A 14,600-nucleotide genomic window follows, 5' to 3' on the forward strand; every position below is an offset into this window, starting at 1 on the left:
CATAAAATTATATTCCAATCAACAAACAATATTATAGTTACCTACATATAATATTTTTTAATTGAAAGTATCAAAGCGGGTAAGTCCAATTTACCAATAAAATCTTCTAAATTGAAAATTGTGATGTGTTTGACCCTTCTTCATCAAATATTTTTCTATACACATTATAAACAGCACCTCGTGCTTGTGATCACAGCGGCTTTTTCGACATTTTCTAAGATTTTTTAGACAAAATCCTAAAAATTATTTATCAACTGCAAAAAAGACAAATAATTTGACAACCAATTTGATAGTTGTCAAATAAGTTGCCACATGAAAATCTTTTATTTCTTAAATATAAATATGCCATCAGATTCTGGTAGACCTATAACTAAAACTATTAAGCACTACACTATACACAATTCACGGCACTGGCAGAGTCATATTGCGCTGAATGGGCTTCGGCTGGGTGTTGCGAAGCCGCCCGCGAAACCGCCGGAACATGACACCACGGGGCCAGAACTCCTCGCTCATGAAGGTCGACAGCTGCTCGCTCGGTACACGCACAACAAATGAATTAAAATTCAAATTATTGCGCGGCTCCAGGCGCTGGACCCTCACGATAAACTTGGTCTTAACCCGCACATACTCCACTACATCAGAAGCTTGGGTGGAGTGGTGCAGGCGGGACACGTACAGCTGCGTCGTCGGTATGGCGGGCCGCAGCAGGTTGTTATTACCGGTCGGGGCAGTACCGCACTTGTTGGAGGAGGGCTTCTTTTTCTTCTTCCTTTTCTCTACCTTTGTAAAGCCCTCCTCATCGAGTGGATGACTATTCACGCTCGACAAGGGTGCCGCACGGCGCGGGGAGTCCCTGTGCTTAACGGGATCTCCATCTCGGGTGATTTCTTGCCGCTTTACGGGAGGCTTGGCGGCAGCGGCCGCGTAGCCAGCCGGTGTCAGGTTGGCTACACGAGGCGGGCTCTCCGGGGGAGGCGCGGGTCGGGCGGGGCGCGGCGTGACGCGGTCGACGGCCGGCGGTGTCGTCAAATTCGCTGACTCAAAAGTCTCACGTTGCGCTCCACGACGCGTGTTCACATTTGAAACCTCCGTTGACCTACATAATGAAATTGAATCGCGCAGGGCGACGACCTCATTACGTAGATCATTGATGGTGGATTGGGAAGCTCCAAATTTAAACTCCATCTCCTTTAGGGCAGTCCTTAATGAAGTGATGTCCTTAAGAAGGCGGGTGACGTCGACGTGGTCGAATGTGACGGGAGGCAGCTTACGCAAATCCTTCGCCACGAAAGTCGGCACGTCGTCCGGATCGGTCTCCTTGAACACCTTGATGATGTCCCGTAGACTCCTCTCTCCCTTCTCGTCCCTCCTGCGAGACGGCATCCGGTCGGCCATATTCAATGCCGAAAAGAGAAGTGATTTGGCGTCACGTATCTCTTCTTCAGTAAAATTGCTGGTGCAAATTTGCTCTATGCTAACTTCATCCATGACATCCAGCTGATACTGCAGGAATGCCAGGACTTCATTAGGCACAAGCGTAGCGCTCATTGTTGCGAGCGATAACTTCGACAATAAAAAATATTAATTATTTTTTATGCATATTCTGCACAGTGCAATGCGTCCGCTTTTGAACGCGCATTGCACTAGACTCATATATATATATAGACTCATATTTAAAGTTAGAAATGAAGAAACAAAGTAGTAAATTTTTAAAACAATTTAAAACTGTGTTAAAGATTTTAGATTGTGTCAAATAACTCATATTTTGTTATGGATGTGGTTACAATGCAAGGTAATTTATTCATAAAAATTAAACACGTCATATTTACTGCAGTAAATTTTATTGGCATATGCACAAGGTAAATTGCGATTTATTAACATTAACTAAGAGGCGTTTCGATTGTCCATACAATATCCATTAAATTAGAAGGGTATTCAGTTTCTGTCATATTCATCATCGTCATCGTCATCATCACGGTCCCGGAGATCAGTCCGATCGCTGTCCAGATCGCGTTCCCTCTGTAAAATATACATGAATCAGTTATTATTTTTGCCACGTCACTTTGGCCTATTATTAAGTGTTATGCACGTATAAAAAATATAAAATATAATATATTATAGTATAATAGACTTGTAATAATTATTGTTTGTTAATTAACATGGAGCACATTTTTTTCTTCATTATATTTTTAGAATCTTTTTTCTGATGACATTGTTAGTGACGTATGAGTTTATGAGATAGGTTCGACATTTATTTGTGTATTATCTATTATTACTTACCTTGGTCACAGAATAATAACTAGTAGCTAGCCTTGGATTTACATTGAGCATAAATTAGCACATAAAAATTACTTACTTACAGTTTTGGTTAGCAGCATACAAACAAGCATACAAACAACGAATAATAATTTGTTCAAGTCGGTACTTACTCACCAATAAGACATATCCATTATTCTAAAACAAAAATAAATATGAATAAAAAGCGTTCGAGATTATGTAGAAAATAATAGAAAATTGAATAATTTATTATTCAATGTTTTATTTTATAATTTTTGGTCAAAATGCTGTGAAAATAACTTTAATTGCAGTATATTCCTCTCCACTGTTAATATTCTTGACTTACGTGTTTCGATACTAATTGGCTAGGTTTCACTGAACCGGGCTGTAAAAAAAATTAACTAGGTAAGTGAAATATAAATGCTTTTTTACAGAATAACGCGATTTAAAAAAATGGTAACAATAATTTGTAATTAGTGTAGCAATTGTGTAGGTAAAGTAACGCTGAAAATTATTAAAAAAAAAATAGATTTATTACAAAGTGTTTAATTTAAAATGTGTTTTTATAATTCTGATTTATAAAAGGAACCTTGTAACACAGTTGACAGATATGTGCTTGTAAACTCTTTCAAATTGAGTTGTTCAACTTTATAGCTAGAGTTCTTCGCTCGCAAAGGTTTCATACCTCTTTGATATCAATTTTAAATATTCAAGATTTTTTCATAAATTCTATCTATTCTTCATGGACGAAAAAATGTTTGGAACTTTTATTATATTATGTATGTAAACAAAATATAGTTCCGTTTACAGACGTTAGGGGCGCTTTTCAAATCCCCAAGTATATTAATTGAATATTATTGCTCTCGATAACGATACGAACTTGCTCGCCCTGTAGTTTTATTTAGTTTATTTTAATTTCTTAGATTATTATCCCTATGCCTTTCCCTAAGTAGGTACTTATTATATTGTATTAAATATAAAGATAATAACATTAATTATATTTACCAGTTTATGAAGAGACACAGCAAACTGGAAAATATTTTTAAGGTTACTTTAAAAAGTAAAGACAATAATTTGTAGTTTAAATTATTTTGTATCAACATAAGAAAGGCAAAGGTAAATAAAAACTTGTTTATTGAAATGTGAGCTAATGCCCTAATATTTTTTCACTTACAGGTCTCTGAACAGGGATTGGCTCCTGAAATATAAATAAAATTTTATTAAAAACTAGCTGTGCTTCGCGGTTTCACCCGCATTGCTCGGTGCTCTGCTCCTGTTGGTCTTAGCGAGAAAATATTGTAATATAGCCTATAGCCTTCCTCGATAATTAATGAGCTATCTATCTAACACCGAAAGAATATAATATCAAATCGGACCAGTAGTTCCTGAGATTAGCGGGTTCAAACAAACAAACAAACTCTCTATTTAATGTTAGTAGGTATAGAAGCATAGATTGGATACTACCGACACATAGTTTTGATTATGGTTTTGATACACTTTGTATTACAATAACATAAGTACCTACTTGACACTTGTATCTAAATACTAAACAGCATTAAATGACAGACCTTACTCAACATATTTTAAATTTTAAAATATGTTGAGTAAGGTCTGTATTTAATTTATCTATTAAGGCGTAATCATCGTAATTTTGTATAAGCTATGAATTACTTTTTGCAAATTTATAAGAAGGTGAACCACGTATTAGTATTAAGTATCTCATATTTCGTTGCAAACATAACAACAAATAAAATTAAAAAGTACGTACCGCTCTAGGCACGGAATTGATACTAACAGGTCTAGGCTAAAAACAAATAAAAATAATATAATTAGGTTATTACAATAAATAGTGTAGGTACACGTAAGCTATAATAATATTATCTCAGGAAAAGCTCACTAAGACCTATAAACATTTATGTTCCATAAATCGTGAAAATTAATAAAAAATCTGCTCAATTTTTATAGATAAATAAAATAAAAAAACTCTTTTGAATACCGCGTCCGGTCTAACAGGAATAGCTTCATGTGGAGGATACTGTAAAAATCAAAACATTATTTATTAAATTTATAGAGAAACAAACTTTTTATAATTTATGCTACAGTTACATAGATAATATTTACTCTTCAATCCCTACTTAATACTTAATATAATATTATAAATGCGAAAGTAACTCTGTCTGTCTGTCTGTTACGCTTTCCTGCTTAAACCTCTCAACCGATTTTGATGAAATTTGGCACAGACAATCTTTAGACCCTGAGAAAGAACATAGGCTACCTTTTATCAAAACACCACGCGGGTGGAGCCGCGGGCGGAAGCTAGTTCTTAATAAATTATGTACCAGTTATATTATGGTGCCTTATTAACTGTACTTACATATTGGAAATTCAAACTCTGCAATACATAATTTAAAAAAAATATATCAAAATGGCTTTCGTATTGTAGTTATTTTTAACTATTTTCTTTGCTTATTTTAATGTTGTGTTCAAATATTAGATCAGGATAAACATAGGTATATAAAAAAAAACTTACGCCTAAATTATGTACTTTTGATCCGGGAACCTATAAGAAAGTATCTAGATTTATTAAACGTCACAAAATTGTAATATTTATTTGGCCCTGAGTGTAAAATGTAAATCACTACACCATAGAAATGAGTTCAAAAAAAATAATAATTAATAATAATCCTACTTTAAAATATTATTGTTATCGCGCATATTTTTAAATCTAATTTATTTAATTAGTAATTTACGTATAAAGTGAAACAAATAGATATTATATATTTAATTAGCGAACAATTTAAAAATATACATAGTTAAAATGTCCGTAAGTATTTACATGACTTATTACAGCTGGCCTCTGGAACAAAAAAAAATAATATAAATAAGAACTAAAATTCACAAATAAGGCTTAAAAAGGTAACTAAATAATATTCCAACATCCTAGAACCGATATGCTAGTTAAAAAACTATCTGTTTTCGTTTCTTTCCTCGAGAATTTATTACTCACGTAAGACACTTTCAAAACCTGTGAAAAATGAATTTATTCGGTAACTTATTTATTCTATTAAGTTTTAAAAATAACATTTAATTAATCTATAATTAATAAGTACTTACACCACGACCTTTATATTTCTGAAATAAAAAGACAAAAATATGATCTTAGTATTTTTCTGAACTCGTTAATCAATTCATCCAAGTTGTTAAGTGTTCTAAGATAAAATTAATTATGCAAAATAAGGTAAAAAGCACTCTTTTATTTATTCCATGAAAGAAATTTACACAAATATCTTATTTTTAAATATTCTCTTATTTAATGAGTGCAAATAATCGTAATTTGTGTTACAATTGGTTTTTTGATGTCTTGAAGAAAATTGAATACAGAAACTTGAAACTTACCGAGGCAATTTGATCTAATTCTCTTGCAAGTAAATCTAGGTTTGAGCTCTGAAAATAAGATTTAAACTCTTAGTTACCTATATTTTGAATTAGAACATTATATTTTTATAGTTGTGATTTTAAAAGCAATTAATTTCAGTTTACAAATAAAATAAAAATTACTAAAATTTTACTTACACCGTCATTTGGATGCTGGTGGAATATTTATTATTAATTTGATGTAGTTAACAATGTATATTTAGATAAAAATATAGTTAAAATTTCCGTAAGTATTTACTTATTATGTTCGCATCTTTTAAAGTTGTTGAAAAATTGAAAGAAAAAAGGAAAAAAATTCCTAAAAATAGTTGGTCGTCGCAACGCTGTCGCAATTAAGTAGGCAAAATAATTATATTATTATTCAATTTATAATTTATTCTTAATTGTAAAGAAATATGTTCATTTCTATATACAATATTATTTATTCTGAAGTTTTATCGAGAAGTAATTACTTCTCAGTAATCTATAATATAAAAATGAATCGTAAAATGTGTTGGTAAGCGCATAACACGAGAACGGCGGAACCAATTTCGATAATTCTTTTTTTATTATATTCCTTGAAGTACGAGGATGGTTCTTATGTAGAGAAAACGTAAATATGTACCACGGGCGAAGCCGGGGCGGACCGCTAGTTGCTAATATTGTTCCATTCAGGTATAATTTATCTGTACCTAATTCTAGTATTATTCTAAGCAAAATCTAATATTAATTTAATATTTACAGGATGCACCGGTACTGGAGCCTGGAAAGAAAAGTACTATTTAATTCCTCCAAACAATTATGTAATGTACATATACTAATACCTACTAGCTTTCCACCCGCGGCTTCGCCCGCGCAGTCAAAGAAAAACCCGCATAGTTCCCGTTCCCGTGGGATTCCCGGGTTAAAACCTATCCTATTTCCCGGGGTAAAAAGTAGCCTATGTCCTTTCTCGGGTATCAAAATATCTCTATACCAAATTTCATGCAAATTGGTTAGTTAAGGCGTGATTGAGTAACGGACAGACAGACAGAGTTACTTTCGCATTTATAATATTAGTATGGATATAAATGGTAAGAAATTACTAAATTAATTATTTAGGTATTTTGTTTCGTTATTGAAAATTAGGAAAAAATTTTCGAAAAACGAAAAAATCACATTATTTAGTTGGTCATCGCAAGTAAATTGAGAAGTATTAACAATTTATTATTTATTCTTAAATGTAAAGAAATGTGTTCATTTGTATTACAGATACATTATTTTAATTTAAAGTTTTATCGAAAAGTAAGTTCAGGCATAATTTATCTGTACCTAATTCTATTATTATTCTAAGCAAAATCTAATATTAATTTAATATTTACAGGATGCACCGGTACTGGACCCTGGAAAGAAAAGTACTATTTAATATCCCCAAACAATTAACATAACATAATATAAACACTAGAAAAAAATATTTGTTGAATTAGAAATAACCTTAAAATATAAAATACTAGCTTTCCGCCCTCGGCTTCGCCCGAGTTTTCAAAGAAAAACCAGCATAGTTCCCGTTGCCGTGGGATTTCCGGGATGAAACCTATCCTATGTGTTAATCCAATTTATGAGTGCTAAATTTCATTGTAATGTGAAAGAGTAACAAACACACACATATCCTCACAAACTTTCGCATTTATAATATTAATAGGTACCCTCAGAGATTCGTTGTCTTCTTCATTTCTATCCCTCAGACGTGCTTCCCGCCTCTGTAATCATTAAAAAGACTTATAAATAATCATATAGGTAACCCTGGACCATAGACAATCATAATATTCATAGATTTATTATTATTATAGACTACGCTCGCATAGGCAAAAAAATTCACATCAAACATCTCATATCATAGCACTGTTACAACACATTAGCAAAACATTAAAAAGTAGCCTATAAGCTTTCTAACTGGCCGTAGATAACCAAAAAGGATCCAACCCACAAAATGTTACTTTTGAGTTATTGAAGTTTGAAGTTTAACCTGTGTTTGTTCATATAAAGACTTGCTTGTGTTAATTGCTTCATAAGGAAAAGTGTGTGTGTCAATGTATATTTTATTCTTACAAACAAATTTTATTGAATTTAGTTTTATTTCTTGAAATATTCAGCTAAATGTGTGTTAGGATCCTTTTTGATAAAACCTATTTTCAATTATGATAAGTGAATTTTCATTTCGCAAAAACGATTCAAAGTAGCTAATTGCTACTAAGATCCTATTTTTTTTTTTAATTTCGTAAATAAAACAACTAACTTTCAATTTTTTTTTTTCATTATTTATATAAAACATATTAATTCTATCCGATTTACTATTCTTCTTCGTGTGCAAAGTCCGGTTCATCGCCATATCTACATCGTCATGAAGTCTTGGATTGCCCCCTTGGATTGATTTATAGAAATCCAGGCAGTATTTAGATAAATAGTCAAAGATTGACTCCAAATCGTCTAATTGGGCTTTTCTTTAACATTTGGCCATAGTCATTGAAAATCATTATCAGATACCTCCGAAGATTTACCTTTCGAGCCCGCCCATACATACAACTTTTGCATCGACTAAACTGATCTGTCGAGCTGTATTCTCCTCTTGAATTCAACATGACTAAGCTGTTTAGTCGATGGAGGTGCGCATACAATCGATTTCAGTCTTAATAATTTATATCCCCAACAAACCTTACAGTCTTCTATAGGCAATTCTTGAATGAAGGTAATAAAGATCACTTGAGCGCGTGATCGATAGTTGTGCGAGTAATTTTTTTTTTGTTACTTCGACATGTTCGTCAGCTTCGTAAATTTTTTCAGGTATTTTCGAAGTGCTTCTATTTTAGAAAAATCGGTATAAAAAAGGCAAAGATGTGTGACCCGATCAAGATACTTGGAGTGTGAACTTAATGCATGCCTAACGCCTCAAGCTTTAAATACATAATATTCAGTCTGTCCAAATGTTCTGAATCGTTTTTGTTATTAAACCAGTATTCATTTCTACAAAATTCAGTTTAACAAAAGAGATCCATGCTTTCTGAATCTTTTTAGTGATTTATCTATTGCATCATAATATCATAAAAATTAAATATCTAAAAGGATCCACATGCTTTTGGATTTTTTTAAACATTTTAGTTTTGTGTTAGTTTCTTAGACTGAGCGTTTTACAATATGATCCAAGAAGAATGGATTGTTTTTACGAAACTAAAATATGGCTTCTCCATACATGTGGGTTGGTACCCAGTGTCAATTTAACGTCAAAATATTCATATTTTACTTGGATTGTTTTTGCTAATCGAAAATATAGACCTAGACGAGCAGTTTGGTATATTTAACTCATTTTCGGTCATGTTGTGGGTTGGATCCTTTTTGCTTATCTACGGCCAACTATCTCCAGACACAAAAAATATGTAGCAAAATCGCTCCGTTACGACGTCAAAGAAAGACTAACATACATAACATATTCTTTCGCATTCATAATAGATATTATAGCAACGGTATAGAACTACGGAAACCACACATTTTCACAAACTTTTCTCGATTATTATTATGTCTCTCTCCATAATACACGGGCACTACCAGAAGGAAGATACCCGGTCCTTTGGAAGGCTTACGTGGGGACACAGGTCCAACACGCAGAGGCCCTTTAGAGAATTTTAATGTGTTGTGGGACACCAGCCGCAGCCTGCCCATGACTGCACTATAGAGATACAGCCCTGGGCAGTCCGCGGCCAATGTAGGACTATTGCAGAAAAATGGAAATGAATAAAACTGGGTTATGGAAGGGGGTGTTAGATGGACTGGTATATTGGGTCTATGGGGACTATGGACGTCTGCCTTTTCAATATTAGAAATTGAAAATTATGGCAGACGGTGACTCGCCAGTTCGGTCGATGGGCTCCCAAAAAGGTTACCGATAGTGGCAACAAGGGGGCAACATCAGCTGAGCGGCTAGGGGTGTAGAGAGGTGCGGCACCGGTTTCACCATCGCGAGCCCTCGGGCCCGGAGCGGGTTTCCCCGCTATTACGCCATTAGACACTTCCACCCCCGAGCATATAGCTCTAGCGGCTCCACTCTGGACGGCCAACAAAGGCAAGCCAGAGGTGGGGGATCCTGAACCTCGTCATTGTTCACTCTGAACTGCCACCGGGACAGCCCAGAGGTGAGGACAGGGACCTCCCCCGGGAGCGCTCGGTTCCCGCGGGGTCGCTACTCCCCGACACCTCGCCACAGGGTGCCCTGCGGGGTGACTGACTGCACGGCTGGGATATCTATTGTAGATATGCCAACCGCGGGCGATGGGGTCGTCACATCCCTACGCCTCGATTATTATTATTATTATTTTTTATTTTTATTTATTACTTTATTTTATTTTGATTTATTGATTTTTATTTGAAGTTGAATGTATGTGAAATACTCCTGAAATAAATCAATTTTATTTATTTTATTATAGTTCAAGTCTTCCGAAAGATGAAAAAGAGAATAGGTATATTTGTAATGTATCAAAATTTTTATTCAATAACTTTACGAGAGACATTCATCCAAATCCAATTATTATTATTGGGGTGCCCCCAGGCGCTACCTGGGGCCACAGCCCATTTTCATGTTACTTTTTGTAGTTGTTAATGGTAACTTTTCCTATATCCTAAGGTTGCCTGGAAGATATCGCTTCTTAGCGATAAGGCCGCCTTTTTGTACCGCTCTACTTTGTTTGTATTTTTGTTTGATTGTGTTTTGTTTTGTGTGTGCAATGAAGTGTTTATTATTGTGTGATTGTAACTTATAAAGAACATAATTAATACATATTTTTATTGTAAAAAATTATAAATATTTTGAGTGAAAATGATACTTACATCATCATCACGATCATCGATGAGCTGAAAAATACGTGTTTTAATGATAAAAAAAAATAAAAAATAATAACAGTTTGTGTAGTTTTAATAATTAAGACATATCTACTGCAATAAATAAATTACCTTTAAGCTAAGGCTTTGCAATCTTCGTCTACTTTCGAGCTATAAATAAAAATAAATGAATAAATTTGTATAAATATATATTATATGAGTAAATGCACAATATATTTTTTAATTACAATTAACTACTATTTTATGTTATTGTGAAAGATTAATAATCAAACCTGTCTGTCCTCATCATCATCGTCGTCCAACTGAAAAATAATAATTAATTTATCATCTGAGTTGTTTTATGGCAATTAAAAAACATTATCAAAAATAAACATTAATATATTCGAATTTCAACTGTTACAAAACAAAAAGAACAAAACAATAAAACTTAAAATTGTCTTGTAAATGATAAATCATTTTCGAAGTCGCTCGGTGGTTTTTGAAATTAACCATTAAAATTGATTTATATAATAATATCTATGTAATGTTTGTGTAAATGTAAATAATGATATTTTAACTTAATACCTGTTGATGTTGATGTCTCCTGTGTTGAGAGTGCTGCAACACGAATAAGTAAAATAAAAAATACGTTAGGTCATAAACTTAACAGAAATTATACACAAAACATATAAATGCTAAAGTTTGTGTGGATGGATGTATGTGTATGTATGTTTGTTACTCTTTCACGCAAATACTACTAAACCGATTACAATGAAATTTTGCAAACATATAAAGGGTAATTTGGATTAACACATAGGATAGGTTTTATCCCGGAAATCCCACAGGAACGGGAACTATGCGGGTTTTTCTTTGAAACGTGGGCGAAGCCGCGGGTGGAAAGCTATAAATTTACTACTACAACACAATACTACAAGTTGCTAGTGTGCAAAATAACTATATTCTGAGAATTCAAAATAATTATCAAACCTGTCTATCGTCATCATCGTCATCATCAAGCTGTAAAAGAAATAAATTACATATTTGTTGTTTTAAATAAGTTTTTTATTTATATTACCTCGTCCTCATTTTGTGCGTCTTTTTTATTCAGGTCTTTATATATTTAGCAGATGATTTATTAAAAAACAAATTGCGCAAAATATTACTAATATTATATGGAGATAATTACTTTATACAATATTTTAAAGTTATCTGGTGTAGAACTCATCAATATAATTGAATAATTATTGTATTTTTTAGGAAAAATTACCTGTTGATGAAGATACCTCCTCCTACTTTGCTATTGTAAAAATATAACACGTATTAGTAAGTATTTATAATTTAACTTACAAAGTATAATTTTGACAAGCCCATTTATTTCAACTATAAGAAAAACCATACTAATTCAGTAAAGCTACATCATTGCCAAGTATCATCAAAATGGGTTCAGTAGTTTTTGCGTGAAAGAATAACAAACATACATGCGTTTTTCTTACATAGGATGTATTATTTTATAAAATACCTACCTGTTGTTGATCATCTTCGTCATCGTCATCTGGCTATTAAAAATAAAAAAGGTACTTTGATAAAAATTACAAAGTGGCAACAAAATGTCGAGATTTATTTAATACTTAGGTACCTAACAACTGAACTTCACTACATAGTATAAATCAAAGTCGCTTTCTCTGTCCCTATGTCTCTATGTATCTTTGTATGCTTAAATCTTTAAAACTACGCAACGGATTTTGGTGCGTTTTTTTTAAATAGATAGAGTGATTCAAGAGGAAGGTTTTAGTATATAATTTATTAGGTTTTAAAAAAGCGGGCGAAGCCGCGGACGGTAAGCTAGTTAATAATAAATTATAAGTAAGTAAAAATATATAAACACAAGTTTTACATTAATATGATGTTGTCTTGTTTTCATTAGGTATTTTATGTGCTTATTTAACATTAGAAAACAATTACTTTTATTTTTGTTATCTATTATTTGGCTTAAAACAACAAAAACAAGAAAAACACATTAAAACCGGCTCTTCCATTTAGAATTTAGATTATTATCTTCTGCCTACAGCGTTAAATAAAAATGTTGCTGGGTTCAATAACCTTCAAAATTACTGAAGTAAAATTCACTAGCTTCAACCCTCAGCTTTGCTTCTTATTTCAGATTATTTTATAATATCTGTGCCGAATTTCATCGCGATCTGTTCATAATTTTTTTTTGTAAAGTAACAAACATGCTTGCAAAAAATGTGTTTTTATCAATGGTTTATAGCAGTAATTTTAGCCGGTTTACTACATTATTATTTTGTTAATTTGTACTAAATAGTTTAAGTTTTTTTTAAACTTATGAGATAAAGTCACTAAAATAGGCAAGCATGACATTCTTTTTATTTTTGAGTACTTCAGACTAGATAAACATATCTTCTTATAATATAAAAATGAATCCCAAAATGTGTTGGTAAGCGCATAACTCGAGAACAACTGAACCGATTTCGTTAATTATTTTTTTATAATATTCCTTGAAGTTCGAGGATGATTCTTATGTAGAGAAAATGTAAATATGTACCACGGGCGAAGCCGGGGCGGACCGCTAGTTTAATATAAAAATGAATCCCAAAATGTGTTGGTAAGCGCATAACTTGAGAACGGCTTAACCGATTTCGTTAATTCTTTTTTTATTACATTTCTTGAAGTACGAGGATGGTTCTTATGTAGAGAAAACGTGAATATGTACCACAGGCGAAGCCGGGGCGGACCGCTAGTTTATTATAATAAAAACTTACTACTTAGTTAGTACTAAAATATACTTACCATAGGTGCCGCTAAAGCTAATGCCACACAAAGCCCGAAAATCAACAGCCTCTTCATTTTAATAACTAAATAATGAGGATTAATTCAAAAAAACCCTATTTATACGAAACACCATAGAAAATCACTAATTACTAATATAATGGACTTAATCGCGTGAAATTTCATACAAGATTCAATTAAATTTAGTCAGAATTTTAATTTCTCTTGTTGATAGAGATAAGCAAGTTAAGGTTTTACATTCGGCTTTGTTCCATAATTAAGTATTTTTGATTTATTCTATGCGAAAGTTTATTAATTATTTATTTATATAGATTTCATTTTATTTCATGGTAGAGTATGGTAGATATTAATAAAGGTTATCTACAGCTGAGATATGATTTTATTAACTAAATATAAAGATCTTATGTTTGTTATGTTGTTTGTTTGAATAAGCTCACCTCAGGAATATGATTTGATTTCGTTTTATGTAAAATATTTCTTTACATAATACAATATGATACAATATATTAATATATTATACATACAAAAAGGAACCCAGCATCAATTTATATTACATAAATAGGGAAGAGCCTTTTGAGAGCAGACAAAGCCGCGCTCACAGCTATAGGTATTATCATCAAAAAATTGCGAACGTAGGTACATTACATCACTTTTATTGATCGAATCTACGTCCCTTGTGTCGAAAAACAAAATTATTAACCACTGAACCCATCAAGTTCATTCATTTAGCTGGAAGACCGGGAAAAATATATTTTAATACAGTAAGTCTAATTTAGTCATGGTAGCGTTAATTATTCATACGTATTGTAAATATAGAGAAAAGGATGTAGCCGGGAACGATCGCTGGTCGCTTAGCAACGGTTGCTAGGCAACGGTCGTATAGGATAACCGCGAATAGAGATCGTAATTGAGAGGTGAATGAAGAATGCATTTGCGGAAAATCGTTGTGGATGGTTCTATTTATATATTTTTGAGATTTTACATAAAGATTTAGAGATCAACTTTATGCCTAGGTAAAAAAGGTACTTTTGACATTAATTATCTCACTATCTGCTTTACGAAGAGGTTAAAATAATAAAATAACATGGTTCGCTTATTTCTGTATATAAATCTATTGAAGTAAGTACCTACAAATATTTTTAGTCAATGTTAATTCGAAACATATCTTTTTCATTTCACTATAAAAAACATGAAAGAAGGCGAACAGATTGAACAAATTAATTACGTTTTCCCATTTTTCTGAATACCTTTTTATT

General features: G+C 32.6%; 2 protein-coding genes across 2 annotated transcripts; both read right to left on the bottom strand.

Moving 5' to 3' along the window:
- Positions 1 to 402: 402 nt before the first annotated feature.
- LOC123703668 lies at positions 403 to 1,548 on the bottom strand. Its single transcript, XM_045651745.1, has one exon. It carries the CDS (start codon positions 1,546 to 1,548, stop codon positions 403 to 405), a length of 1,146 nt encoding a protein of 381 aa, XP_045507701.1.
- A 276-nt stretch (positions 1,549 to 1,824) lies between these two features.
- Positions 1,825 to 11,907, bottom strand: LOC123703669. Its single transcript, XM_045651746.1, has 24 exons — positions 11,884 to 11,907; positions 11,804 to 11,833; positions 11,524 to 11,553; positions 11,122 to 11,154; positions 10,830 to 10,859; positions 10,669 to 10,707; positions 10,546 to 10,569; positions 7,377 to 7,430; positions 7,053 to 7,073; positions 6,434 to 6,454; positions 5,851 to 5,865; positions 5,674 to 5,721; positions 5,392 to 5,409; positions 5,285 to 5,302; positions 5,114 to 5,134; positions 4,808 to 4,837; positions 4,652 to 4,669; positions 4,274 to 4,312; positions 4,046 to 4,081; positions 3,452 to 3,475; positions 3,283 to 3,306; positions 2,624 to 2,662; positions 2,434 to 2,454; positions 1,825 to 2,019 (listed from the first exon to the last, which is right to left on the bottom strand). Exons 1-24 carry the CDS (start codon positions 11,905 to 11,907, stop codon positions 1,936 to 1,938), a joined length of 741 nt encoding a protein of 246 aa, XP_045507702.1. The 3' UTR covers positions 1,825 to 1,935.
- Positions 11,908 to 14,600: the final 2,693 nt, after the last annotated feature.

This window comes from Colias croceus, chromosome 27 (genome assembly GCF_905220415.1).
Source record: "Colias croceus chromosome 27, ilColCroc2.1".
Taxonomy (NCBI): Eukaryota; Metazoa; Arthropoda; class Insecta; order Lepidoptera; family Pieridae; genus Colias; species Colias croceus.